This window comes from Oncorhynchus nerka, linkage group LG5 (genome assembly GCF_034236695.1).
Source record: "Oncorhynchus nerka isolate Pitt River linkage group LG5, Oner_Uvic_2.0, whole genome shotgun sequence".
Taxonomy (NCBI): domain Eukaryota; kingdom Metazoa; phylum Chordata; class Actinopteri; order Salmoniformes; family Salmonidae; genus Oncorhynchus; species Oncorhynchus nerka.
In genome coordinates this window covers 18,091,813-18,118,549 of record NC_088400.1, presented here as the reverse complement: position 1 = coordinate 18,118,549, position 26,737 = coordinate 18,091,813, and the positions used below count along the sequence as shown (strand labels likewise).

The following is a 26,737-nucleotide window of genomic DNA, read 5'->3' as shown; positions in this document are numbered from 1 at the left end:
CAGATACTACCTCTACTGTAAAACACACACACCAGATACTACCTCTACTGTAAAACACACACCAGATACTACCTCTCCAGTAAAACACACACCAGATACTACCTCTACTGTAAAACACACACCAGATACTACCTCTCCAGTAAAACACACACCAGATACTACACATACAGTAAAACACACACCAGATACTACCTCTACTGTAAAACACACACCAGATACTACACATACAGTAAAACACACACCAGATACTACCTCTACTGTAAAACACACACCAGATACTACCTCTACTGTAAAACACACACCAGATACTACCTCTCCAGTAAAACACACACCAGATACTACACATACAGTAAAACACACACCAGATACTACCTCTACTGTAAAACACACACCAGATACTACACATACAGTAAAACACACACCAGATACTACCTCTACTGTAAAACACACACCAGATACTACCTCTACTGTAAAACACACACCAGATACTACCTCTCCAGTAAAACACACACCAGATACTACACATACAGTAAAACACACACCAGATACTACCTCTACTGTAAAACACACACCAGATACTACACATACAGTAAAACACACACCAGATACTACCTCTACTGTAAAACACACACCAGATACTACACATACAGTAAAACACACACCAGATACTACCTCCACTGTAAAACACATACGAGATACTACCTCTACTGTAAAACACACACCAGATACTACCTCTACTGACTAAGACCACCAGACAATGAAAGAGACCAGACAATGTTGACTGTTTTGGGAATAATTTATTCTTAACGCAAGATTCTCATGTAAGGCAAAGTCATCTACATAAACATTCACCATTTAAAAAATGTTTCATGTTCTCTCCTTCAAGGAATGAGGGTATTAAAAAGAAAATAGCAATCAAATCATATTCATTCAGGATTAAAAAATTCAAACAGGAAAAAATGTTGCAAGCATAGGAACAATATTACATGAAATTAAACATGACATTTTCATTGTCATGGTCTTTCAAAATGCATTCAATTTGTTGTCATGGGATTCATCCTAAGAAAAACAGGCAGTAGCTGTTTGCACAACAGCAGCTGTTGTGCAAACATAACAGAGAGGTTGGTTCAAAGTTCAGCATCGTACAGTGGGGGGTTGACAGGGGGTGGGGGACACTGTAGCTTACTGGCTTCCATTGGTCTAGGTAGCCATGACTGATATGGCGTAGATAGAGGGTCATTTGATATGGTGTTTTAGGATTTATGGTGTAGGGAATAAGGGGTGGTTTGACTAGAGGTTTGTTCGAGAGGAGGGATGGAGGGAGGCAGGAGAAGTACCTTGCAGAGGTAAGAGGTTAAAGTGCCCAGGAGAGAGAGCGTGTAGGCATGTGTGTGTGTTCGTTCGTGCATGTGTGTCATCTACAGCAGAACGCCTGAGATCTGAGTGCATATTCTGTGTGTCGTCTTTGAGCAGGAGTTTGTGTTCCACAAGAAGCATTATCTACAGTACAGCGCCTGAGATTTAGAGAACCTACACCGGCTACAGGGCAGAGCACAGCCCTGGGAGGGGCTTAGGTCAGGTGTGGGAGCACAAAAAGATAGAGGTTATCATATAATGCTACCATTGGTCAGGAGGGGGTTGGGGCTGGACAGGGGGTTGGGGCTGGACAGCAGGAGCTGGACGGGGGTTGGGGCTGGACAGCAGGAGTGCAAAGGTTAAGGAGAGAGAGAAGGATTAAGGTGGTAAGGGCAGATGGAGGGATAGTGTGTTAGGTGAGACTGGGTCAGTGGTTTAGACTCAGGGGTCAAAGGTTAGGTTAAGATGAAAGGGACTTTGCGTTAAGGGTTAGGAGGCCAATGGTAAGGGTCAGAGCAGGTAAGGGTCAAAGGTAAATGTCAGGGGTCAGACGTTATGTGAGCATGTCCCACAAGCAGCAGCAGCAGAGAGCCGTCCAACAGGCAGTCAGACACGTGTCGCCTGAATCATCTCTTCTCCTCTCCTCCACCACGTACACTAGAGAGAGGAGAAAGAGAGGTAGACATTCACTTAAAGTTAAACCTTTACAACAGGTAAAACATGTTTTATTGTCACAAACACCGGAAAAGTGCAGTAAAATGTGTTATTTTACAGGGTCAGCCATATAGTATGGTTAATAGACCTGCTCAAGGGTACAGACAGATTTTTCACCTTGTTGGCTTGGGAATTCAGACCAACGACCTTTAAGTTACTGGCCCAACTCTAACCGCTAGGCTACCTGCCACCCTTGGAATACACACGTGACAGACACGTCGGCCTAACAACCTACTCTTCTTGTTATCTTTGGTACATTTGCTGTTAGTCATTAATGTGTACACACACACACACAAAACTTCTGAAGGCTGCCATCTTGAATGAGTGAGGTAAGCTATGTGTTACCTGAGTGACAAGGTACTGCCGCAGTAGAAAGGGACTGCTCTCTAGCAACAGTTGCCAGGCAGTAAGTTATGCTGCATTCATAACCAAGTGGGAAGGTAGTATTTACCAAGTACAACTAGAAAATATCTATTTGAATGGCCCTCCAACTGGTAATTACTAGTGTGAAACTCATCTATCATCCTGAACTCCCACTTCTCCAACATGCTGACCTCTGACGTCATCTATTAAGGAAATTACCTTGATAAACAGCAGTTCTCGGCAGTTTAGTGCAACAAAAATGTATTTATAAAAAGCAATCTATTAATGTTTTTTTAACACTATAATTTGTTTACAAGCGTGATAGCTGTACTTTAGTTTATGGCTTAGGCAAATTGTTGGCCATTAGCCAATCAGTGTTTCTCAAGTTCAAAGCACATAAATGCATCCAACTAGTATTTACGACTTCACAACTAGTACATTTCCACCTCCCACTTGGTTTGAATGCAGCATTAACCTCCCATTGCCTGGTTTCTTAAAGGGGCAGTCCACTATTCGCCGCTGAGAGGGTCTTATACAGATAAACAAAGGGCAGTCTGGAAAGTTCACTTCCTGCTTTAACTCCTTTAAAACAATGCCCCTTTAATCATGGTATGACCAGGACAAAATAGTTGATTCAAGCAGAAAGTGATCTGGCTATCATGTGATTAGCTTCAACATAAAAAACCTTCCACTTTAAGAACACACACCAAGATACTGATATAAAAAGGACAATATAAAACAGCCTCGTTAATCTTTTACTTTCGACGCTGATAGTGTTCTATCAAAAGAAATTACCTTGATGTAGGGAAATTGACCTTTGAATAGCCTAATACTTGCCAATCCTAATAGCAGAGGTAATAGAAACTTACTGAATGAAAGACGATTGTGTTAGAATTAGGGTTGCAAAGGGAGGGTGTATTACTGGAAACATTCAGATTTTACCAGCAAACTACCATAATTTTGGTATCTTTCAAAGATGTTATGTAATCACAAGACATCTATCTAGTGACCCTTTTGGGTACTTATCTGTAATTATCTCTGGCCCTCTGTGAGGGTTTATCACACGTAAAATATATGAAATCATTAAATACGAGGATTTTAAAATAAATTGAATAACAAAAGCTGTAAAACATTTCCCTACATTTAACCAACGTGGCTCAATTTGGGCTTATGTAGCAACATTTGAAATTGTGTTTTTCACGTGAAATAAATAGCTAGAAAATTGTATATCAGACACTACAGTTGAGGAACATTGGGAAAGTAATTCTGTTTTGAAAGTTGATAAACTTGTAACCTCACTTTTGAGAAAATGGACCTTGAATGTTTTGGTACTACTACTGGAGAGCTCTTTGTCTACACCCCTTCAGCATTGTTCACACCTTCTTAAGCCTTATCCCCACCCATCTCTTTAAGGATTTACATGTGAGGCCATGTACTAAACAACCAACGATTTCAAGACTAAAGGCTGGTTTATACTATGGGTGTGTTCGTAAATCCAATCTGGAGCGCCAACGTTTGCTCAGAGTGCGCTCCAGGCGTTCGTAACTCAGAGCGTTTTGCTCTCGGAGCATTCAGAATGCACACTGGACGCTCTGGCCAAGGAGTAGGGTTGATCTGAGCGTTCTAACCTAACAACAACAGTTAAGCACCCAAGCTAACGTTGGCTAGCTACTTCCAGACACAAATGAAGGGACAGCTCACTCTGCCCATTTTACTCGCCTTAGCAGAGCTGATTAGGCTATGTTATCCAGAGCATTGGTGACTGCAACTGTGCTGCTGGCAACAATTTAATCATGCTTTTTTACTGACACCAGCCATATTCAGCTGGTGTTAAGCGTTTGTAAATTCGTCAGTTATTCTGCGCTCTGGAATTGGACATAGCCAGAGCGAATTTACCAGCTACATCTATCGACAGTTGTCGCAGCGACATCGTTAACATTCTATTGAAATTGGTACTTGCATAGTGGAGTCTTTTGTTTAGACATGTAGCTAGCTATGAACCATAATCCCATCTCATAACATTACTACCCTGCATGAATCTGCAGGTAGCTAACTAACCAGGTTCAATGTTAGCTAGCTAGCTATAACTAGCAATGCAAATGGCTCTGAGACACAAATAATATTACTAGCTAGCGAGCCAGCCAGGTAACTTTAGCTAAATATCTAGCAGTACGCTTTAATTGAAATGAAAACGACTTTGACAAAATTAGAAACATGTAATATCTGAAAATGTAGCTAGCGAGACTATCTTACCCATATACATGGATGGACAATTCTCCCTCTCTGTCACGGATGCCTTAGTTTGAAGATGTAATCAGGAGACAGGTGGTTTACACAACAGCCTTCTATGCGTTCTCTTTTCGACTCCGTCTGCATATTTGCAATCAAAAGCCTGAATTTTCTCCATCTCCTTAGCTATCCTTCTCTAATTCCACCGGGCATTCAACTGATTACAAAACCCAATCCTCCAGAAAGTGGAGACCAACATGTTTGCAGTTCTACTACATGATATCTTACAAAAAAAGCTGCGTTAGAAAGGATTACCTACACATGGCAGACCAATCCGAACTCATATCTTGGAATGTCCAGCCCAACCATTATCTCAGCCAATAATGGCTAGCTGGAAGGTCTTTTTCAGTGGCTAGACCAACTAGGCTCATAATTTAACAATTGTATTCATATTTACAGATGACATACAAGTTTGTTATTAAGGCACATGAAAGGTCACATGTTCCAGAAGTCATTTCTGCCCAAAATAAAATAAAATAATTTTTAAAAAGAGTTTATATTTAAACGCCTGGTTTCCTGAAATGAGTCGCAAATATTAACTATCAACTTAGTGAATACCATATGTGTTAACCTCTTCAGTCGACCCTCTACTTTTTTGAACATTTTGTTAAAAATCGCGCAACATTTCAGCGCCCTGCTACTCATGCCAGGAATATAGTACGTTCATATGGTTAGAATGTGTGGATAGGAAACCCTCGGACGTTTTTAAAACTGGTTAAATCACGACTGTGGCTATTACATAACGTGCGTTACATCGGAAAGCGCAGGAAAACCTGATCACAGAAAATGGAAATAAATATCCTTGCGCCACTTCCAGCAATTGTTAACAGTGAGCCGAATTAGATAAGACCGAGCATTCAACTCCCACAGCATCCCCATGTTGTCTAGAGTCTTGTGAATTGAATCATCTTTGATTCTTGGTTGAACCGAAAGAAGGGCACCGCTTACCTCCGGTCTCCGCCCAGATCATTCCGGAAGAGCTCTCTCCTGAAATTTTTTCCAAGACGACAGCTAATGATATTTACATCGCCTACGGATGATTTTTATCGCTTATTAACGTTTACTAATACCTAAAGTAGCATTACAAACGTATTTCGAAGTGTTTTGTGAAAGTTTATTGTCTACTTTTTGAATTTTAAAAAATGACGTTACGTTGTGAAATCGCTGTTTTTTTCGTTTATCACACAGTCTACATATAACGATATCTTGGCTTTATATGGCCCGATTTAATCGAAATAAAGACCCAATAGTGTTTATGGGACATCTAGGAGTGCCAACAAAGAAGATGGTGAAAGGTAATGACTGTTTTCTATTTTATTGTGCGGTTTGTGTAACGCCGAAATGCTAATTATTTTGTTTACGTCCCCTGCTGTGCTTTTCTGTTGTAGTGTATTGGTGCATGCTATCAGATAATAGCTTCTCATGCTGTCGCCGAAAAGCATTTTAAAAATCTGACTTGTTGCCTGGATTCACAACGAGTGTAGCTTTAATTTGATACCCTGCATGTGTATTTTAATGAACTTTTGAGTTTTAACTAATACTATTAGCATTTAGCGTAGCGCATTTGCATTTCCAGAGCTCTAGTACAAGCGTCCCAAGTAGAGGCAAGAGGTTAAGTATGAGGGTTTCAGCATGAAATATCCTTTATCTTTTTACACACCTATTGATTTGACTACGTCAGTATGTCCTTGGCATCAATGCTTTGGCGTCAAACTGGTGTATACAAATGTATAAAAACCTGTTTTTGCTTTGTCATTGTGTGTAGATTGAGGGGGAAAAAATTTAATATTTTTTAGAATAAGGCTGTAAAGTAACAAAATGTGGAAAAAGTCAAGGGGTCTGAATACTTTCCGAAGGCACTATATGAATACATTTTTTGAAAACGTATTCAAGTATAAATGACCAAATCGATGATAGATTGCCATAGATGTTCTGTTAATTACCTAAATTACTGAAGATTCTGGTAAATTACTGGTAGCTTTGCAGCCCTAGTCAGAACTGTCTGAACCGCTGGTTCCCAGTGAATGTACTGGATTCACCAAGACAAGGGCCTGAAATACCTCATCTGATTCACCAAGTCAAGGGCCTGAAGTAGCTCATCTGATTCACCAAGTCAAGGGCCTGAAATACCTCATCTGATTCACCTAGTCAAGGGCCTGAAGTAGCTCATCTGATTCACCAAGTCAAGGGCCTGAAGTAGCTCATCTGATTCACCTAGTCAAGGGCCTGAAGTACCTCATCTGATTCACCTAGTCAAGGGCCTGAAGTAGCTCATCTGATTCACCTAGTCAAGGGCCTGAAGTACCTCATCTGATTCACCTAGTCAAGGGCCTGAAGTAGCTCATCTGATTCACCTAGTCAAGGGCCGGAAGTAGCTCATCTGATTCACCAAGTCAAGGGCCTGAAGTAGCTCATCTGATTCACCAAGTCAAGGGCCTGAAGTAGCTCATCTGATTCACCAAGTCAAGGGCCTGAAGTAGCTCATCTGATTCACCTAGTCAAGGGCCTGAAGTACCTCATCTGATTCACCTAGTCAAGGGCCTGAAGTAGCTCATCTGATTCACCTAGTCAAGGGCCTGAAGTACCTCATCTGATTCACCTAGTCAAGGGCCTGAAGTAGCTCATCTGATTCACCTAGTCAAGGGCCGGAAGTAGCTCATCTGATTCACCTAGTCAAGGGCCGGAAGTAGCTCATCTGATTCACCTAGTCAAAGGCCTGAAGTAGCTCATCTGATTCACCAAGTCAAGGGCCTGAAGTAGCTCATCTGATTCACCTAGTCAAGGGCCTGAAGTATCTCATCTGATTCACCTAGTCAAGGGCCGGAAGTAGCTCATCTGATTCACCTAGTCAAGGGCCTGAAGTACCTCATCTGATTCACCTAGTCAAGGGCCTGAAGTAGCTCATCTGATTCACCTAGTCAAGGGCCGGAAGTAGCTCATCTGATTCACCTAGTCAAGGGCCTGAAGTAGCTCATCTGATTCACCTAGTCAAGGGCCGGAAGTAGCTCATCTGATTCACCTAGTCAAGGGCCGGAAGTAGCTCATCTGATTCACCTAGTCAAGGGCCTGAAGTAGCTCATCTGATTCACCAAGTCAAGGGCCTGAAGTAGCTCATCTGATTCACCTAGTCAATGGCTTGATGATTAGTTGAATCAGGTGTGCTAGCTATAGAAAAGATCAAATACCTGGAACGGCTTGGGGTCCCCAAGGAGAGGTTTGAGAACCACTGGTATAAACAACCAGAGCACATCCAGTCTCTTTACATACCAAGTAGTCAAGGCAAACAATATCCTATCCTACCCTCTCCACCCCTCCCTTTCTCTCTCTCCTCTTCCTCCCCTCACCTCCTCGTGCTTATCTTCCTCCCCTCCCTTCCTCACCCCTCTTCTCCCCTCTCTTCAATTCCTCCCCTCCTTCCCCCTCTTTCTCACCTGTGTTTTTGGGTGCCTCTCCATACATGGGTCCTGGGGGTGGTCCTCCCTGCCATCCAAACTGAGGCTGTCCTGGGTACGCCCCCTGGTAGGGGCCTGCTTGTCCCTGGCCAGGGTAGGGTCCAGGAGGGCCCCCTGGGCCACCAGGGTAGTTGGGGTAGGCCGGGTTTTGAGGAGGGAATCCACCAGGCTGCTCCATGTTGACGGGGTAGCCCTGGGGAGGGTATCCCTGCTGAGGATAGCCCTGCGCAGGGTAACTGGGGGCCGTGGGGCCTGGGCCCTGGTACGGAGGAGGCTGCTCAAAATTCATCTGCTAGACAACAGAGACACCTGGAGAAAGAGAGGGGAAAGGAGAAGAGGGAGAGCTCATTTGAATGTAACTGAACTGAGAGAGAATGAGGAAGGACCATTTATGAAAGCAAATGGAAAAAAAGGAGAGAGATTGGAGGAGGAGAGGGACAAACAAAAGTATTGTTGCAGTTTCACAGCCCTGCAAAGTCAACACAGGACGGAGATAAGAGTCCCAGTAGTCAGTGGTTGTCATGGCCAGGAGTCCCTAGAAGTCCCATTAGCCAGTGGTTGTCATGGCCAGGAGTCCCTAGAAGTCCCATTAGCCAGTGGTTGTCATGGCACGGAGTCCCTAGAAGTCCCATTAGCCAGTGGTTGTCATGGCACGGAGGCCTTAGGAGTCCAATTAGCCAGCGGTTGGCCAGGAGTCCATAGTTAAAGACATTCTGAAAAGAGGCCCTTGGTGATTTAACTGTTGCCACGACAACACACGTTTCTAGAACATAAAAGGTTCCCCCCACAGAGAGCTATGAACTAGGTCAGGGGTGGTCAACCCTACTCCTGAACAGCTACAGGCTACATTGCAGGCTTTTGTGCCAGAAGGTCTGGAGCAAAGCTCTCCAGTAGTAGAGGTTTAGTCCATGTCCAGGTTAATAACCTTAGTATCACTGGTGTATCACCGGTTTCCCTGTGTCAGTCATCCGCGTGGCCAGGGGCCATTGTCCCTCCAAGTTGTATTATTGGAATGTGACAAGGCAACGGTGGGCTTTAGGACCATACAAAGCCTGAGTGCATCGTGACTCACACCCCTGAACCTGAAATGGAGTGGCCTAGCCTCTCTGCTCTCTACCCAGCTAACACACACACACACACACACACACACACACACACACACACACACACAGACACACAGACACACAGAGAGTAAGGAGACACTAAAACACAGTAAATAATACACACTGTAAAACAATGAAGTAGCTACTGGCTGTGACTACTAGCTGTGTGTGAGCGAGCGGACTCAAGAAATAAAAAGTCTATGTAACAAGGTAGGCGTACATGTAAAACATTCTGCTGGTTTAGATTGTCGGCCTAGAAGACCATAAAGCCCTACGCTGGGTCTGTTGAGTAGTGAAACACTGCCTCTCCCCCATCAGCTGGGAATGCCACAGCACAACAAACTGCAGGACAGAAAGGAAGTGGGCCAGTACTGTCCCTCCATCCCGCGCTGGGCTATTTTCACACACACAGTGTTTGCTGTAAATACCTAAAGCCGAGCGTCAGTCAGTCCCTTCCCCCCCCCCCCACTCCCTCCCTCTCCCACTCACAACCTGGAGAACATCACCTGACCAGATCATCTCTGGGTCATTTCTAGGTTTTCATGTGTATCTGAGTTATTGGCGTTCAAGCAGGTAGAAATCCGTCCGGTATGACGTAGCACCGTGATACAGTCTCTCTCACTACACTGGAAGTCAATAGGAATATGACTTTCAGATGTAAAAAGTCTATCATTCATGTCAGATTTCAATACTGGCTGGTTGTCTTCTCGAGAATGAGCCATTCATCTTTTTTTTTTTACGATATTCTTATCTCAAGAAAGTTTTCATTTAACAGAGGGTCTAACATTTCTCCTGTCCGTCTGCCTCTTCAGTCCAGGGTGCATTGCATGGCGCAGTTGCCAAGGTCAAACTCCACTCTGTGAGGCACATCAATCTGCAGGTTGAACATGGTGAGATTGTAGATGTTTTACAGCTAACTAGCTTCTTTACATGCTGACAGTCTTCGGTATTATTGTGTGTAGTTACTACCTAACTAGCTAGCGACAGAGGACGCATGGACCTCCTATTAGAGACAGGCCTTTTGTTAAGTAAATCAGGTGATAAATGAGGTTCTAGGGAGGCTGGAGTGGGTCAGATGATTATCCAAAACACAGGGCCCTAGCGGTCTACTAAGAACATGATAGAAAACCACAAGTTCCAAATTGAGACCGGTCAGATCAAGAGGAATATTTTCTTTACATTTTTAACCTGGCATAATTTGACTTCCTCTAATCTGTATGTTGTGAGTAGTCCTACTATTCCTGTAATCTGTGTGTTTTGAGTAGTCCTAATATTCCTGTAATCTGTGTGTTTTGAGTAGTCCTACTATTCCTGTAATCTGTGTGTTTTGAGTAGTCCTAATCTTCCTCTAATCTGTATGTTGTGAGTAGTCCTACTATTCCTGTAATCTGTATGTTGTGAGTAGTCCTACTATTCCTGTAATCTGTATGTTGTGAGTAGTCCTACTATTCCTGTAATCTGTATGTTGTGAGTAGTCCTACTATTCCTGTAATCTGTATGTTGTGAGTAGTCCTACTATTCCTGTAATCTGTATGTTGTGAGTAGTCCTACTATTCCTGTAATCTGTGTGTTGTGAGTAGTCCTACTATTCCTGTAATCTGTATGTTGTGAGTAGTCCTAATCTTCCTCTAATCTGTATGTTGTGAGTAGTCCTACTATTCCTCTAATCTGTATGTTGTGAGTAGTCCTACTATTCCTGTAATCTGTATGTTGTGAGTAGTCCTAATCTTCCTCTAATCTGTATGTTGTGAGTAGTCCTACTATTCCTGTAATCTGTGTGTTTTGAGTAGTCCTACTATTCCTGTAATCTGTGTGTTGTGAGTAGTTCTACTATTCCTCTAGTCTGTATATTGTGAGTAGTCCTAATATTCCTGTAATCTGTGTGTTTTGAGTAGTCCTAATCTTTGCCTGCTGAAAATATGAATGATCACCACACATTCTGTGTGTGTGCCTTGATGTGACCTGAAGGGTTATTAAACCCGACAGGTAGCCTAGTGGTTAGAGCGTTGGGCCAGTAACCGAAAGGTTGCTAGATCTAAATCTGTCATTCTGCCCCTGAACAAGGCAGTTAACCCACTGTTGCTAGGCCGTCATTAACTGACTTAAATAAAGTTAAATAAAAACATCACCTGTACACACTGTTAACAGATGGTAGTAGTTAGTCGAGTTGTGTGTGTAATAGAGGTTGACCACACACACACACACACACACACACACACACACACACAGTAGGATTGTCAGACAAAGGTATTCTACTGAATTCAAAAATCACTAAAACTACAGCTGATCTGGGAGCCTAGCTAACTCAGGAGACAGGTAACATCACTAAAACTACAGCTGATCTGAGAGCCTAGCTAACTCAGGAGACAGGTAACATCACTAAAACTACAGCTGATCTGAGAGCCTAGCTAACTCAGGAGACAGGTAACATCACCAAAAACTACAGCTGATCTGAGAGCCTAGCTAACTCAGGAGACAGGTAACATCACTAAAACTACAGCTGATCTGAGAGCCTAGCTAACTCAGGAGACAGGTAACATCACTAAAACTACAGCTGATCTGAGAGCCTAGCTAACTCAGGAGACAGGTAACATCACTAAAACTACAGCTGAACTGTCGGTAGATGTATTGTATTATCTACCTGACTATTCCCCATGTGAGCTCATTAGCTAACACAACACACTCACATATACATTACCGTTCAAAAGTTTGGGGTCACTTAGAAATGTCAACAGTGAAGAGGCAACTCTGGAATGCTGGCCTTCTAGGCAAAATTCCTCTATCCAGTGTGTGTTCTTAAACCAATCTGTTATTTTCATTGGCCAGTCTGAGATATGGCTTTTTCTTTGCAACTCTGCCTAGAAGTCCAGCATCCCAGAGTCGCCTCTTCACTGTTGACGTTGAGGCTGGTTTTTTGCGGGTACTATTTAATGAAGCTGCCAGTTGAGGACTTGTGAGGCGTCTGTTACTCAAACTAGACACACTAATGTACTTGTCCTCTTGCTCAGTTGTGCACTGGGGCCTCCCACTCCTCTTTCTATTCTGGTTAGAGCCAGTTTGCGCTGTTCTGTGAAGGGGTAGTACACAGCCTTGTAGGAGATCTTCAATTTCTTGGCAATTTCTCGCATGGAATAGCCTTCATTTCTCAAAACAAAAATAGACTGACGTGTTTCAGAAGAAAGGTCTTTGGCCATTTTGTGCCTGTAATCGAACCCACAGATGCTGATGCTCCAGATACTCAACTAGTCTAAAGAAGGCCAGTTTTATTGCTTCTTTAATCAGTAAAACAGTTTTCAGCTTTGCTAACATAATTGCAAAAGGGTTTTATAATGATCAATTAGCCTTTTAAAATGATAAACTTGGATTAGCTAACGCAACGTGCCATTGGAACACAGGAGTGATGGTTTCTGATAATGGTCCTCTGCACGCCTATGCAGATATTCCATAAAAAATCTGCCGTTTCCAGCTACAATAGTCATTTACAACAGTAACAATGTCTACACTGTATTTCTGATCAATTTGATGTTATTTTAATGGACAGAAAATGTTATTTTCTTTCAAAAACAAGGACATTTCTACGTGACCCCAAACTTTTGAACGGTAGTGTAAACTAACAGAAACTGGCATCTAAAACAACACCACATGACCCCTCTAACCTCCTTCTCCCTGATCCATATTATAGTCATCAGGCAAAACGGACCTCACCTGTTCCTGGCTCACCGGTCACCTGGCAAACCCTGCACCACATTGACTCATTTGCCCCAGTGAAAAGCTAGAGTTTGCCTCTCTTATCTCTCCATTTAACCCACCCTTTACATAAATATAATTGAATGACTTGGTAGTGGTACAAACAGCTAGGTCTTCAGTTGCACAGTTTTAGGTTGAACCCAGTAAAAGTCACGGACGATTTTAGTAAAACTCAAACCAACTTTATTCACCCAAGGGATCGAACAGCTGAACAGACAAAAAAATTGTTTCAACGGTATTGAAAACATTTCCAAATATCCCAAATACCGAATACCATACAGTTTTATAGAGAGTGATCTCAGTATAAAACTGATATCTGAAAAACAACGACCCAACTGTGGGAGAGACTCCTGACTGTACAACTGAAGACCCTTTTTCAATATCGTTGAATCTATTTCTTGGAAGTTTTTCAACACATTTGAATATTCGTATACTAATTTTGAAAATTACTCTCTCCAGAAATAAGTCTCTCACTGTTGCCGCCTGCTACCGACCACCCTCAGCTCCCAGCTGTGCCCTGGACACCATTTGTGAATTGATCGCCCCCCATCTAGCTTCAGAGTTTGTTCTGTTAGGTGACCTAAACTGGGATATGCTTAACACCCCGGCAGTCCTACAATCTAAGCTAGATGCCCTCAATCTCACTCAAATCATCAAGGAACCCACCAGGTACAACCCTAACTCTGTAAACAAGGGCACCCTCATAGACGTAATCCTGACCAACTGGCCCTCCAAATACACCTCCGCTGTCTTCAACCAGGATCTCAGCGATCACTGCCTCATTGCCTGTAGCCGCCACGGAGCCGCAGTCAAACGACCACCCCTCATCACTGTCAAACGCTCCCTAAAACACTTCTGTGAGCAGGCCTTTCTAATCGACCTGGCCCGGGTATCCTGGAAGGACATTGACCTCATCCCGTCAGTTGAGGATGCCTGGTCATTCTTTAAAAGTAACTTCCTCACCATTTTAGATAAGCATGCTCCGTTCAAAAAATGCAGAACCAAGAACAGATATAGCCCTTGGTTCACTCCAGACCTGACTGCCCTCGACCAGCACAAAAACATCCTGCAATAGCATCGAATAGTCCCCGTGATATGCAACTGTTCAGGGAAGTCAGGAACCAATACACGCAGTCAGTCAGGAAAGCTAAGGCCAGCTTCTTCAGGCAGAAGTTTGCATCCTGTAGCTCCAACTCCAAAAAGTTCTGGGACACTGTGAAGTCCATGGAGAACAAGAGCACCTCCTCCCAGCTGCCCACTGCACTGAGGCTAGGTAACACGGTCTCCACCGATAAATCCATGATTATCGAAAACTTCAATAAGCACTTCTCAACGGCTGGCCATGCCTTCCGCCTGGCTGCTCCAACCTCGGCCAACAGCTCCGCCCCCCCCGCAGCTCCTCGCCCAAGCCTCTCCAGGTTCTCCTTTACCCAAATCCAGATAGCAGATGTTCTGAAAGAGCTGCAAAACCTGGACCCGTACAAATCAGCCGGGCTTGACAATCTTGACCCTCTATTTCTGAAACTATCTGTCGCCATTGTCGCAACCCCTATTACCAGCCTGTTCAACCTCTCTTTCATATCGTCTGAGATCCTCAAGGATTGGAAAGCTGCCGCAGTCATCCCCCTCTTCAAAGGGGGAGACACCCTGGACCCAAACTGTTATAGACCTATATCCATCCTGCCCTGCCTATCTAAGGTCTTCGAAAGCCAAGTCAACAAACAGGTCACTGACCATCTCGAATCCCACCGTACCTTCTCCGCTGTGCAATCTGGTTTCCGAGCCGGTCACGGGTGCACCTCAGCCACACTCAAGGTACTAAACGATATCATAACCGCCATCGATAAAAGACAGTACTGTGCAGCCGTCTTCATCGACCTTGCCAAGGCCTTCGACTCTGTCAATCACCATATTCTTATCGGCAGACTCAGTAGCCTCGGTTTTTCGGATGACTGCCTTGCCTGGTTCACCAATTACTTTGCAGACAGAGTTCAGTGTGTCAAATCGGAGGGCATGCTGTCCGGTCCTCTGGCAGTCTCTATGGGGGTGCCACAGGGTTCAATTCTCGGGCCGACTCTTTTCTCTGTATATATCAATGATGTTGCTCTTGCTGGGGCGATTCCCTGATCCACCTCTACGCAGACGACACCATTCTATATACTTTCGGCCCGTCATTGGACACTGTGCTATCTAACCTCCAAACGAGCTTCAATGCCATACAGCACTCCTTCCGTGGCCTCCAACTGCTCTTAAACGCGAGTAAAACCAAATGCATGCTTTTCAACCGATCGCTGCCTGCACCCGCATGCCCGACTAGCATCACCAACCTGGATGGTTCCGACCTTGAATATGTGGACATCTATAAGTACCTAGGTGTCTGGCTAGACTGCAAACTCTCCTTCCAGACTCACATCAAACATCTCCAATCGAAAATCAAATCAAGAGTCGGCTTTCTATTCCGCAACAAAGCCTCCTTCACTCACGCCGCCAAGCTTACCCTAGTAAAACTGACTATCCTACCGATCCTCGACTTCGGCGATGTCATCTACAAAATGGCTTCCAACACTCTACTCAGCAAACTGGATGCAGTCTATCACAGTGCCATCCGTTTTGTCACTAAAGCACCTTATACCACCCACCACTTGTATGCTCTAGTCGGCTGGCCCTCGCTACATATTCGTCGCCAGACCCACTAGCTCCAGGTCACCTACAAGTCCATGCTAGGTAAAGCTCCGCCTTATCTCAGTTCACTGGTCACGATGGCAACTCCCATCCGTAGCACGCGCTCCAGCAGGTGTATCTCACTGATCATCCCTAAAGCCAACACCTCATTTGGCCGCCTTTCGTTCCAGTACTCTGCTGCCTGTGACTGGAACGAACTGAAAAAATCGCTGAAGTTGGAGACTTTTATCTCCCTCACCAACTTCAAACATCAGCTATCCGAGCAGCTAACCGATCGCTGCAGCTGTACATAGTCTATTGGTAAATAGCCCACCCATTTTCACCTACCTCATTCCCATACTGTTTTTATACTGTTTTTTATTTATTTACTTTTCTGCTCTTTTGCACACCAATATCTCTACCTGTACATGACCATCTGATCATTTATCACTCCAGTGTTAATCTGCAAAATTGTATTATTCGCCTACCTCCTCATGCCTTTTGCACACATTGTATATAGACTGCCCATTTTTTCTACTGTGTTATTGACTTGTTAATTGTTTACTCCATGTGTAACTCTGTTGTCTGTTCACACTGCTATGCTTTATCTTGGCCAGGTCGCAGTTGCAAATGAGAACTTGTTCTCAACTAGCCTACCTGGTTAAATAAAGGTGAAATAAAAAATAAAATAAAAAAATATCTGGAGTATTTCACCTGTCTTATCCGGTGTCCTGTGTGAATTTAAGTATGTACACTCTCTCGCTCACTCCCCCTCTCCCTCGATGACTCCTTGTTGTCCCCAGTCCACCTGGTCGTGCTGCTGCTCCAGTTTCAACTGTTCTGCTTGCGCCTATGGAACCCTGACCTGTTCACAGGACATGCTACCTGTCCCAGGCCTGCTGTTTTCAACTCTCTAGAGACAACAGGAGCGGTAGAGATACTCTGAATGATCGGCTATAAAAAGCCAACTGACATTTACTCCTGAGGTGCTGACCTGTTGCACCCTCTACAACCACTGTGATTATTATTATTTGACTGCTGGTCATTTATGAACATTTGAACACCTTGGCCATGTTATGTTATAATCTCCACCCGGCACAGCCAGAAGAGGACTGGCCACCCCTCATAGCCTGGTTCCTCTCTAGGTTAGGGCGGCAGGGTAGCCTAATGGTTAGAGCGTTTAGCTAGGAACCAAAAGTTTGCAAGTTCAAATCCCCGAGCTGACAAGGTACCAATCTGTCATTTTGCCCCTGAACAAGGCAGTTAACCCACTGTTCCTAGGCCGTCATTGAAAATAAGAATTTGTTCTTAACTGACTTGCCTAGTTAAATAAAGGTAATACAAATAAAAGGTTTCTTCCTAGGTTTCTTCCTAGGTTCTGGCCTTTCTAGGGAGTTTTTCCTAGTCACCGTGCTTCTACGCCTGCATTGCTTGGGGTTTTAGGCTGGGTTTCTGTGACATCAGCTGATGTAAGAAGGGCTTTATAAATACATTTGATTGATTGACTGAAAGAATGAGATGAGACCTGGGGTTGAGTCCCTGTCAGTCACTGAATGAGAAGAGACCTGGGGTTGAGTTCCTGTCAGTCACTGAATGAGAATAGACCTGGGGTTGAGTCCCTGTCAGCCACTGAATGAGAAGAGACCTGGGGTTGAGTCCCTGTCAGCCACTGAATGAGAAGAGACCTGGGGTTGAGTCCCTGTCAGTCACTGAATGAGAAGAGACCTGGGGTTGAGTCCCTGTCTGTCACTGAATGAGAAGAGACCTGGGGTTGAGTCCCTGTCAGTCACTGAATGAGAAGAGACCTGGTGTTGAGTTCCTGTCAGTCACTGAATGAGAATAGACCTGGGGTTGAGTCCCTGTCAGCCACTGAATGAGAAGAGACCTGGGGTTGAGTCCCTGTCAGTCACTGAATGAGAAGAGACCTGGGGTTGAGTCCCTGTCTGTCACTGAATGAGAAGAGACCTGGGGTTGAGTCCCTGTCAGTCACTGAATGAGAAGAGACCTGGGGTTGAGTTCCTGTCAGTCACTGAATGAGAATAGACCTGGGGTTGAGTCCCTGTCAGTCACTGAATGAGAAGAGATCCGGGGTTGAGTCCCTGTCAGCCACTGAATGAGAAGAGACCTGGGGTTGAGTCCCTGTCAGCCACTGAATGAGAAGAGACCTGGGGTTGCGTCCCTGTCAGTCACTGAATGAGAAGAGACCTGGGGTTGAGTCCCTGTCGGTCACTGAACGAGAAGAGAGCTGGGGTTGAGTCCCTGTCAGTCTGCCCTGTGAATTTGCTACAACATTCTGCTGAGTAGCCTAGGCGAAATTGGTGCATAATGGCAACTATTAATGACTTTACACATGGTGCTTTACTAGGGGTAGTATTTCCCCCTTATGGCCTCCTAACAACTACAGGCTATGTGAGCACACTAAATAAAACAAATGAACGTGGGATCCTGGGGACCGGGGGCTGTGTGTGTATGTCTTATGTCAAGCTGATGTCCCATGTCACTGATCTGGGTTTAATCTGATCGTCACGGGTCTCAGGTATGTGTAATTTTAACTCACTTGTCCGGAATGGCCCGTGCATTTCCGAACGTCACTGCTGCAGTAGAGAGAAAGAGAGAGAGAATAATGTATAGTGCTGCTGCTCTTGCTTTGGAGAGGAGCGTAGGACGTGTAGCTTGCTGCTGGCCAATCACAAGTCATCGAGGCGGCAATAGGCTACAGACATAGAGCCTTGCTCCTTGTGTGGCAAGAGTTAGGAGATATCTAATCAATGGAAGAAGGGTTTAAAATGATGGAATTAAAAGTTAAAGGAGAAGGATAGTCTACAATGCACAAGAGCCAACAGGGAGGCTGCTACTTAATATTCTGAATGGAGTTGTTGTTATTTGTAACTGTAGGATGTGAAAGCACATGCATTTCAGCCTCAATTAGCCTAGCTAGCTAACGTTAGCTAACTTAACTAGCTTCTCGTTCCGGTTTCATGCAGTCAAGACAGGTCCTACATAATCATATTTGATGATAAATAACTTAGCTATGGTAGTTATTAGTCTACTATAGCGTGAATCGGCTTGGTGCCTCTCCCTCCCTCCTCCCTGCTCCCCATGTTACTGGCTCAGAGTTCGATCCCTCCCGTCGCCTGCTAGTGGCACCTCTCTCCCTCCCTCCTCCCTGCTCCCCATGTCACTCGCTCAGAGTACGATCCCTCCCGTCGCCTGCTAGAGTGGCACCTCTCTCCCTCCTCCCTGCTCCCCATGTCACTGGCTCAGAGTACGATCCCTCCCGTCGCCTGCTAGAGTGGCATCTCTCTCCCTCCCTCCTCCCTGCTCCCCATGTCACTCGCTCAGAGTACGATCCCTCCCGTCGCCTGCTAGTGGCACCTCTCTCCCTCCCTCCTCCCTGCTCCCCATGTCACTGGCTCAGAGTACGATCCCTCCCATCGCCTGCTAGAGTGGCATCTCTCTCCCTCCCTCCTCCCTGCTCCCCATGTCACTCGCTCAGAGTACGATCCCTCCCGTCGCCTGCTAGAGTGGCATCTCTCTCCCTCCCTCCTCCCTGCTCCCCATGTTACTGGCTCAGAGTTCGATCCCTCCCGTCGCCTGCTAGTGGCACCTCTCTCCCTCCCTCCTCCCTGCTCCCCATGTCACTCGCTCAGAGTACGATCCCTCCCGTCGCCTGCTAGAGTGGCACCTCTCTCCCTCCTCCCTGCTCCCCATGTCACTGGCTCAGAGTACGATCCCTCCCGTCGCCTGCTAGAGTGGCATCTCTCTCCCTCCCTCCTCCCTGCTCCCCATGTCACTCGCTCAGAGTACGATCCCTCCCGTCGCCTGCTAGTGGCACCTCTCTCCCTCCCTCCTCCCTGCTCCCCATGTCACTGGCTCAGAGTACGATCCCTCCCATCGCCTGCTAGAGTGGCATCTCTCTCCCTCCCTCCTCCCTGCTCCCCATGTCACTCGCTCAGAGTACGATCCCTCCCATCGCCTGCTAGAGTGGCACCTCTCTCCCTCCTCCCTGCTCCCCATGTCACTCGCTCAGAGTACGATCCCTCCCCCGCCTGCTAGAGTGGCACCTCTCTCCCTCCTCCCTGCTCCCCATGTCACTCGCTCAGAGTACGATCCCTCCCCCGCCTGCTAGAGTGGCACCTCTCTCCCTCCTCCCTGCTCCCCATGTCACTCGCTCAGAGTACGATTCCTCCCATCGCCTGCTAGAGTGGCATCTCTCTCCCTCCCTCCTCCCTGCTCCCCATGTCACTCGCTCAGAGTACGATCCCTCCCATCGCCTGCTAGAGTGGCACCTCTCTCCCTCCTCCCTGCTCCCCATGTCACTCGCTCAGAGTACGATCCCTCCCGTCGCCTGCTAGAGTGGCACCTCTCTCCCTCCTTCCTGCTCCCCATGTCACTCGCTCAGAGTACGATCCCTCCCCCGCCTGCTAGTGGCACCTCTCTCCCTCCTCCCCATGTCACTCGCTCAGAGTACGATCCCTCCCCCGCCTGCTAGTGGCACCTCTCTCCCTCCTCGCTGCTCCCCATGTCACTCGCTCAGAGTACGATCCCTCCCCCGCCTGCTAGTGGCACCTCTCTCCCTCCTCCCTGCTCCCCAAGTCACTCGCTCAGAGTACGATCCCTCCCGTCGCCTGCTAGAGTGGCACCTCTCTCCCTCCTCCCTGCTCCCCATGTCACTCGCTCAGAGTGGCACGATCCCTCCCCCGCCTGCTAGTGGCACCTCTCTCCCTCCTCCCTGCTCCCCATGTCACTCGCTCAGAGTACGATCCCTCCCATCGCCTGCTAGAGTGGCACCTCTCTCCCTCCTCCCTGCTCCCCATGTCACTCGCTCAGAGTACGATCCCTCCCCCGCCTGCTAGAGTGGCACCTCTCTCCCTCCTCCCTGCTCCCCATGTCACTCGCTCAGAGTCACGATCCCTCCCCGCCTGCTAGAGTGGCACCTCTCTCCCTCCTCCCTGCTCCCCATGTCACTCGCTCAGAGTACGATTCCTCCCATCGCCTGCTAGAGTGGCATCTCTCTCCCTCCCTCCTCCCTGCTCCCCATGTCACTCGCTCAGAGTACGATCCCTCCCATCGCCTGCTAGAGTGGCACCTCTCTCCCTCCTCCCTGCTCCCCATGTCACTCGCTCAGAGTACGATCCCTCCGTCGCCTGCTAGAGTGGCACCTCTCTCCCTCCTCCCTGCTCCCCATGTCACTCGCTCAGAGTACGATCCCTCCCCCGCCTGCTAGTGGCACCTCTCTCCCTCCTCCCCATGTCACTCGCTCAGAGTACGATCCCTCCCCCGCCTGCTAGTGGCACCTCTCTCCCTCCTCGCTGCTCCCCATGTCACTCGCTCAGAGTACGATCCCTCCCCGCCTGCTAGTGGCACCTCTCTCCCTCCTCCCTGCTCCCCATGTCACTCGCTCAGAGTGGCACCTCGATCCCTCCCGTCGCCTGCTAGAGTGGCACCTCTCTCCCTCCTCCCTGCTCCCCATGTCACTCGCTCAGAGTACGATCCCTCCCCCGCCTGCTAGTGGCACCTCTCTCCCTCCTCCCTGCTCCCCATGTCACTCACTCAGAGTACGATCCCTCCCGTCGCCTGCTAGAGTGGCATCTCCCTCCCTCCTCCCTGCTCCCCATGTCACTCGCTCAGAGTACGATCCCTCCCGTCGCCTGCTAGAGTGGCACCTCTCTCCCTCCTCCCTGCTCCCCATGTCACTCGCTCAGAGTACGATCCCTCCCCCGCCTGCTAGTGGCACCTCTCTCCCTCCTCCCTGCTCCCCATGTAACTCGCTCAGAGTACGATCCCTCCCGTCGCCTGCTAGAGTGGCACCTCTCTCCCTCCTCCCTGCTCCCCATGTCACTCGCTCAGAGTACGATCCCTCCCGTCGCCTGCTATAATGGCACCTCTCTCCCTCCTCTCTGCTCCCCATGTCACTGGCTCAGAGTACGATCCCTCCCGTCGCCTGCTAGAGTGGCACCTCTCTCCCTCCTCCCTGCTCCCCATGTCACTCGCTCAGAGTACGATCCCTCCCATCGCATGCTAGAGTGGCACCTCTCTCCCTCCTCCCTGCTCCCCATGTCACTCGCTCAGAGTACGATCCCTCCCGTCGCCTGCTAGAGTGGCACCTCTCTCCCTCCTCCCTGCTCCCCATGTTACTCGCTCAGAGTACGATCCCTCCCGTCACCTGCTAGAGTGGCACCTCTCTCCCTCCTCCCTGCTCCCCATGTCACTCGCTCAGAGTACGATCCCTCCCGTCGCCTGCTAGAGTGGCACCTCTCTCCCTCCTCCCTGCTCCCCATGTCACTGGCTCAGAGTACGATCCCTCCCGTCGCCTGCTAGTGGCACCTCTCTCCCTCCTCCCTGCTCCCCATGTTACTCGCTCAGAGTACGATCCCTCCCGTCGCCTGCTAGAGTGGCACCTCTCTCCCTCCTCCCTGCTCCCCATGTCACTGGCTCAGAGTACGATCCCTCCCATCGCCTGCTAGAGTGGCACCTCTCTCCCTCCTCCCCATGTCACTCGCTCAGAGTACGATCCCTCCCGTCGCCTGCTAGTGGCACCTCTCTCCCTCCTCTCACGCTTTATCAGCTCTGGTTAATAAAGTAGTTTCAAAAATAATTTTCTGCTGCTTCCCTCACTGGGATCGGTTCTGGATCCGACCAGGTTTATTCACAACGTGTCTAGTGGTCCTCGTGTCCGTTCGGAACGGGTCTCTATATTTAAAAAAACATTTTTATGCATATCGGGTCCGGGTGGGAAAGCCCCAGGTCCATTTCAGATCGTGTCCAACGTTTTGACCCATGAAGACCTCTATTACATAGGCTATAAATAAATAATCACTGATCTGTCGTGACTTGGTTGGTAGCCTAGCATAATATCTCCTTTCTATCGCCTATGTCTTCAAGGATGGGAGGAATAAAGAATACATAGGTTATCCCACAACAGGGCATCATCTCAGTTATGGTGCTAATTTAGGCAGCCGCTGGTTGACCTTATAGAGGCTGTTAGGTTAGAATAATGGACCGTATTATTGCGGTTTCAGACGGGGCCCCCTGCCCCATGGCTATGCAAAGTACATGACAGGGGTTTGGAGGCAGCCCATGAAGCGATATTCTTCTCCACGCAATCCATACATTCACAAGATAATACACATAGGCCTATGAGGTTACTGCACTGGAATGGTACATAAAACACCATACCATCACACAGAGTTAACCTTTCATTCTGACATGTAGGCTGCTGGCCTCGCTGTTCTCTCTAAAATACTATACAAGGTGTTGGCATACGCAGGGGATTGAGGATAACATTTTAGCGTATTCAAAAGGGCACCATGACAGGGACTGATGACAGGGTCTCTTCACATTCTGACAGTGCACCATGGCCAATAAAACGGTATTGATTTGGGGATACCGTGTGTGTGTGTGTGTGTGCGCAGTGCAGTGACCCATGTGTGAACGAGTGCGATAGAGACACCCCCCCTCTACCACACACACACATCTCTACCTATGTATGTAGCCACACTTACTTGGATGAAATACCTCATCCAGTCTGTATGATTCCTCCTGAAAAGACCCAATCTGTGGCACAACCTCTTCCAGGTCCTAATAATTATAAGAATATGGTTATTATGTGCTAAAAAAGCAAGGAGTTCCTTCTTACTAAAGCCAATTCTAAAGTATAGTTTCACCAGTCTTCTAACTCAGGCATTTCAACGGTGGGGAGCACACAGAAAGGGACAGGGAGATTGCACCTGGCTCGATGCCCACTCTAGCCCGGCCAATATGAGGCGCTGCAATGTACCACACCGGGCTATGCACACGCACCGGGGACACACAGGGAGACATGCAGTTACCCCATTCTTTAATCTTCAAATATACCTGTGACTTCACAGGGAGACACAATATGGTGACTTGATATTGTGTTAGCTTTCTGCCGTGTTGGCAAAGTCAAAGCTCTTTAGATTAGTTATTTGTACAGCTGCCACCATCTTGATTTCCTTGCATTTTTTTCTCCCCTCCCCTCATCTCCGAGCAGAGCACAGGCCCGTTGCCCTAGCGACTACACACAGACAGTGTATAGCCTACACATGCTTCTCCTGTCCTCATGCTGCTCCTGTCCTCATGCTGTTCTTCCTTCAGACAAGCATGCATCAAAACGTTGTTCATTTGCACAATGTCTCTCGTTCACATTCGCTTGTAAATGTCCAAACTCACCAAAAATGACATTCAGTAGCTCCTACCTATACATGTAAACTCACCAAAAATGACATTCAGTAGCTCCTACCTATACATGTAAACTCACCAAAAATGACATTCAGTAGCTCCTACCTATACATGTAAACTCAGCAAAAAAAGAAACGTCCTCTCACTGTCAACTGTGTTTATTTTCAGCAAATTTAACATGTGGAAATATTTGTATGAACATAACAAGACTCAACAGAGACATAAACTGAACAAGTTCCACAGACATGTGATTAACAGAAATTGAATAACGTGTCCCTGAACAAAGGGGGGTCAAAATCAAAAGTAGCAGTCAGTATCTGGTGTGGCCACCAGCTGCATTAAGTACTGCAGTGCATCTCCTCCTGCACTAGATTTGCCAGTTCTTGCTGTGAGATGTTACCCCACTCTTCCACCAAGGCACATGCAAGTTCCCAGACATTTCTGGGGGGAATGGCCCTAGCCCTCACCCTCCGATTCAACAGGTCCCAGACGTGCTCAATGGAATTGACATCCGGGCTCTTCACTGGCCACGGCAGAACACTGACATTCCTGTCTTGCGGGAAATCACGCACAGAACGAGCAGTATGGCTGGTGGCATTGTCATGCTGGAGGGTCCTGTCAGGATGAGCCTGCAGGAAAGGTACTACATGAGGGAGGATATCTTCCCTGTAACGCACAGCGTTGAGATTGCCTGCAATGACAACAACCTCAGTCCGATGATGCTGTGACACACCGCCCCAGACCATGACGGACCTTACACCTCCAAATCGATCCCGCTCCAGAGTACAGGCCTCGGTTTAACGCTCATTCCTTCGACGATAAACGCAAATCCGACCATCACCCCTGGTGAGACAAAACCGCAACTCGTGAGTGAAGATCACTTTTTGCCAGTCCTGTATGGTCCAGCAATGGTGGTATTGTGCTCATAGGCAACATTGTTGCCGGTTATTTCTGGTGAGGACCTGCCTTACAGTAGGCCTACAGGCCCTCAGTCCAGCCTCTCTCAGCCTATTGTGGACAGTCTGAGCACTGATGGAGGGATTGTGCGTTTCTGTTATAACTCAGGCAGTTGTTGTTGCCATCCTGTACATGTCCCGCAGGTGTGATGTTCGGATGTACCGATCCTGTGCAGGTGTTGTTACACGTGGTCTGTCACTGCGAGGACGATCAGCTGTCTCCCTGTAGCGCTGTCTTAGGCGTCTCAAAGTACAAACATTGCAATGTATTGCTCTTGCCACATCTGCAGTCCTCATGCCTCCTTGCAGCATGCCTAAGGCACGTTCATGCAGATGAGCTGGGACCCCGGGCATCTTTCTTTTGGTGTTTTTCAGAGTCAGTAGAAAGGCCTCTTTAGTGTCCTAAGTTTTCATAACTGTGACCTTAATTGCCTACCGTCTGTAAGCTGTTAGTGTCTTAAAAACCGTTCCACTGGTGCATGTTCATTAACTGTGTATGGTTCATTGAACAAGCATGAGAAACAGTCTTTAATCCCTTTACAATGAAGATCTGTGAAGTTATTTTTACGAATTATCTTTGAAAGACAGGGTCCTGAAAAAGGGCTGTTTCTTTTTTTGATGAGTTTATAACTTTATGAGCTAGATTGCCTGTCTTTGCAATTTGTTTATTTTTGTTTGTGCTCATTAGCATATGTAGTTAGCAGCCTCCGTTGAAATGCGCTATTACTTGTGCTTATTTTATTAGCATTCTGGTAGACGCCCAATGCGATTTTTTTCCTCTTTTAGCACCCCCTTGTGTACTAAACCGGTAATAGCATATATCTTGGTATGACAGAAGGACAGTATGACGACATACTGGATACAGCCCAACCCTAATGTATGGTTCGAGGATTACACTGTGAGTGTATGGTTCCAGTATATGGTGAGAGAATGGAACATACTTCTCTAACACAATAAGATCCCATTCCTAAATGAGTAAATGTCCAGGGTTATAATAGTGAACTAGGTCTAGTAGAACCACAGCCGGCTGGGACATAGATCACACTCATCAAGAGATGACTGTTGAAATGGAAAGAACTGGGATGATATTTCAACATTGTGCGGTTGATAGTCTAAAATACGCTCTCAATTATGTTTATTTTTCCTGCCACGTCCTTTATAGGCTAAATGTATAAGGCTTTGCTGTGTGGTAGTCTATTATCAGGCGTCTCTACAGCGTTGTTGGAGGGTCTCATGTTAGCCTACAGTGTTGTTGCATTGATGACATATTAATGGAACAAAACACTTTACTCGCATCTTCGGCTTTATAAACAACTAACTGCTTGGTACCATTTTTTTCTACAGCGTCGTATATAGATAGACCTATTGTTGATTTGCTGTGATAGCTTAACATTTTTAAAGTGGCCTAAATAAAAAATAAGTCATTGTATCACGAATTCTATCATAGCTAATGATATGTCCGACACGACTTTCTCCCTTTCACATTCAATAGTGGAAATTTCTATGAAAACGTATTGTTGGATACAATGCTTCCGGAGAAACAGACCACTGCATGATCGCTACAACAAGACAATGATGGAATAATACAACACCTGCACAGGGCCACAGCCCAAGAACAACGAGGTCGGGTTGCAATTGTCCAACAGTCCGCAACTTCGAGTTAGGCAATGTTCAAAGACATATGGTGCTCAATAAAATAATATCACCTACCTTAAGAGAAATGATATCCCTTATCAACAGACAGTCAAGCTCCTCTTCAAAACTATTTGGCGTGATCTATATTGCTAATTTCTTGTCCTTTTTTACCGCACTGAACGACCACCTCGTCTTAAAACTCAGTGCGTATCTCTCGGTTGTGTGGGAACCGTGACGTCATCCCGATGGTGGTGCGAGG

General features: G+C 46.7%; 1 protein-coding gene across 1 annotated transcript; it reads right to left on the bottom strand.

The window, feature by feature from the left end:
* Nucleotides 1-777: 777 nt before the first annotated feature.
* On the bottom strand, nt 778-26,737 carry LOC115125648 (cysteine-rich and transmembrane domain-containing protein 1-like). The gene is made up of 3 exons (XM_029655178.2): nt 26,554-26,737; nt 8,154-8,483; nt 778-2,013 (listed from the first exon to the last, which is right to left on the bottom strand). The coding sequence occupies exons 2-3, from the start codon at nt 8,461-8,463 to the stop codon at nt 1,910-1,912; spliced, it is 414 nt and encodes a 137-aa protein (XP_029511038.1). The 5' UTR covers nt 8,464-8,483; nt 26,554-26,737; the 3' UTR covers nt 778-1,909.

Excerpts from the sequence above, each read along its gene's own strand:
- LOC115125648 (XM_029655178.2), bottom strand. The coding sequence starts at position 8,463 with ATGAATTTTGAGCAGCCTCCTCCGTACCAGGGCCCAGGCCCCACGGCC. Across the intron at positions 2,014-8,153 it reads AGAGGCACCCAAAAACACAG|TGTACGTGGTGGAGGAGAGG; the intron begins GTGAGAAAGAGG and ends TCCTCTCTCTAG.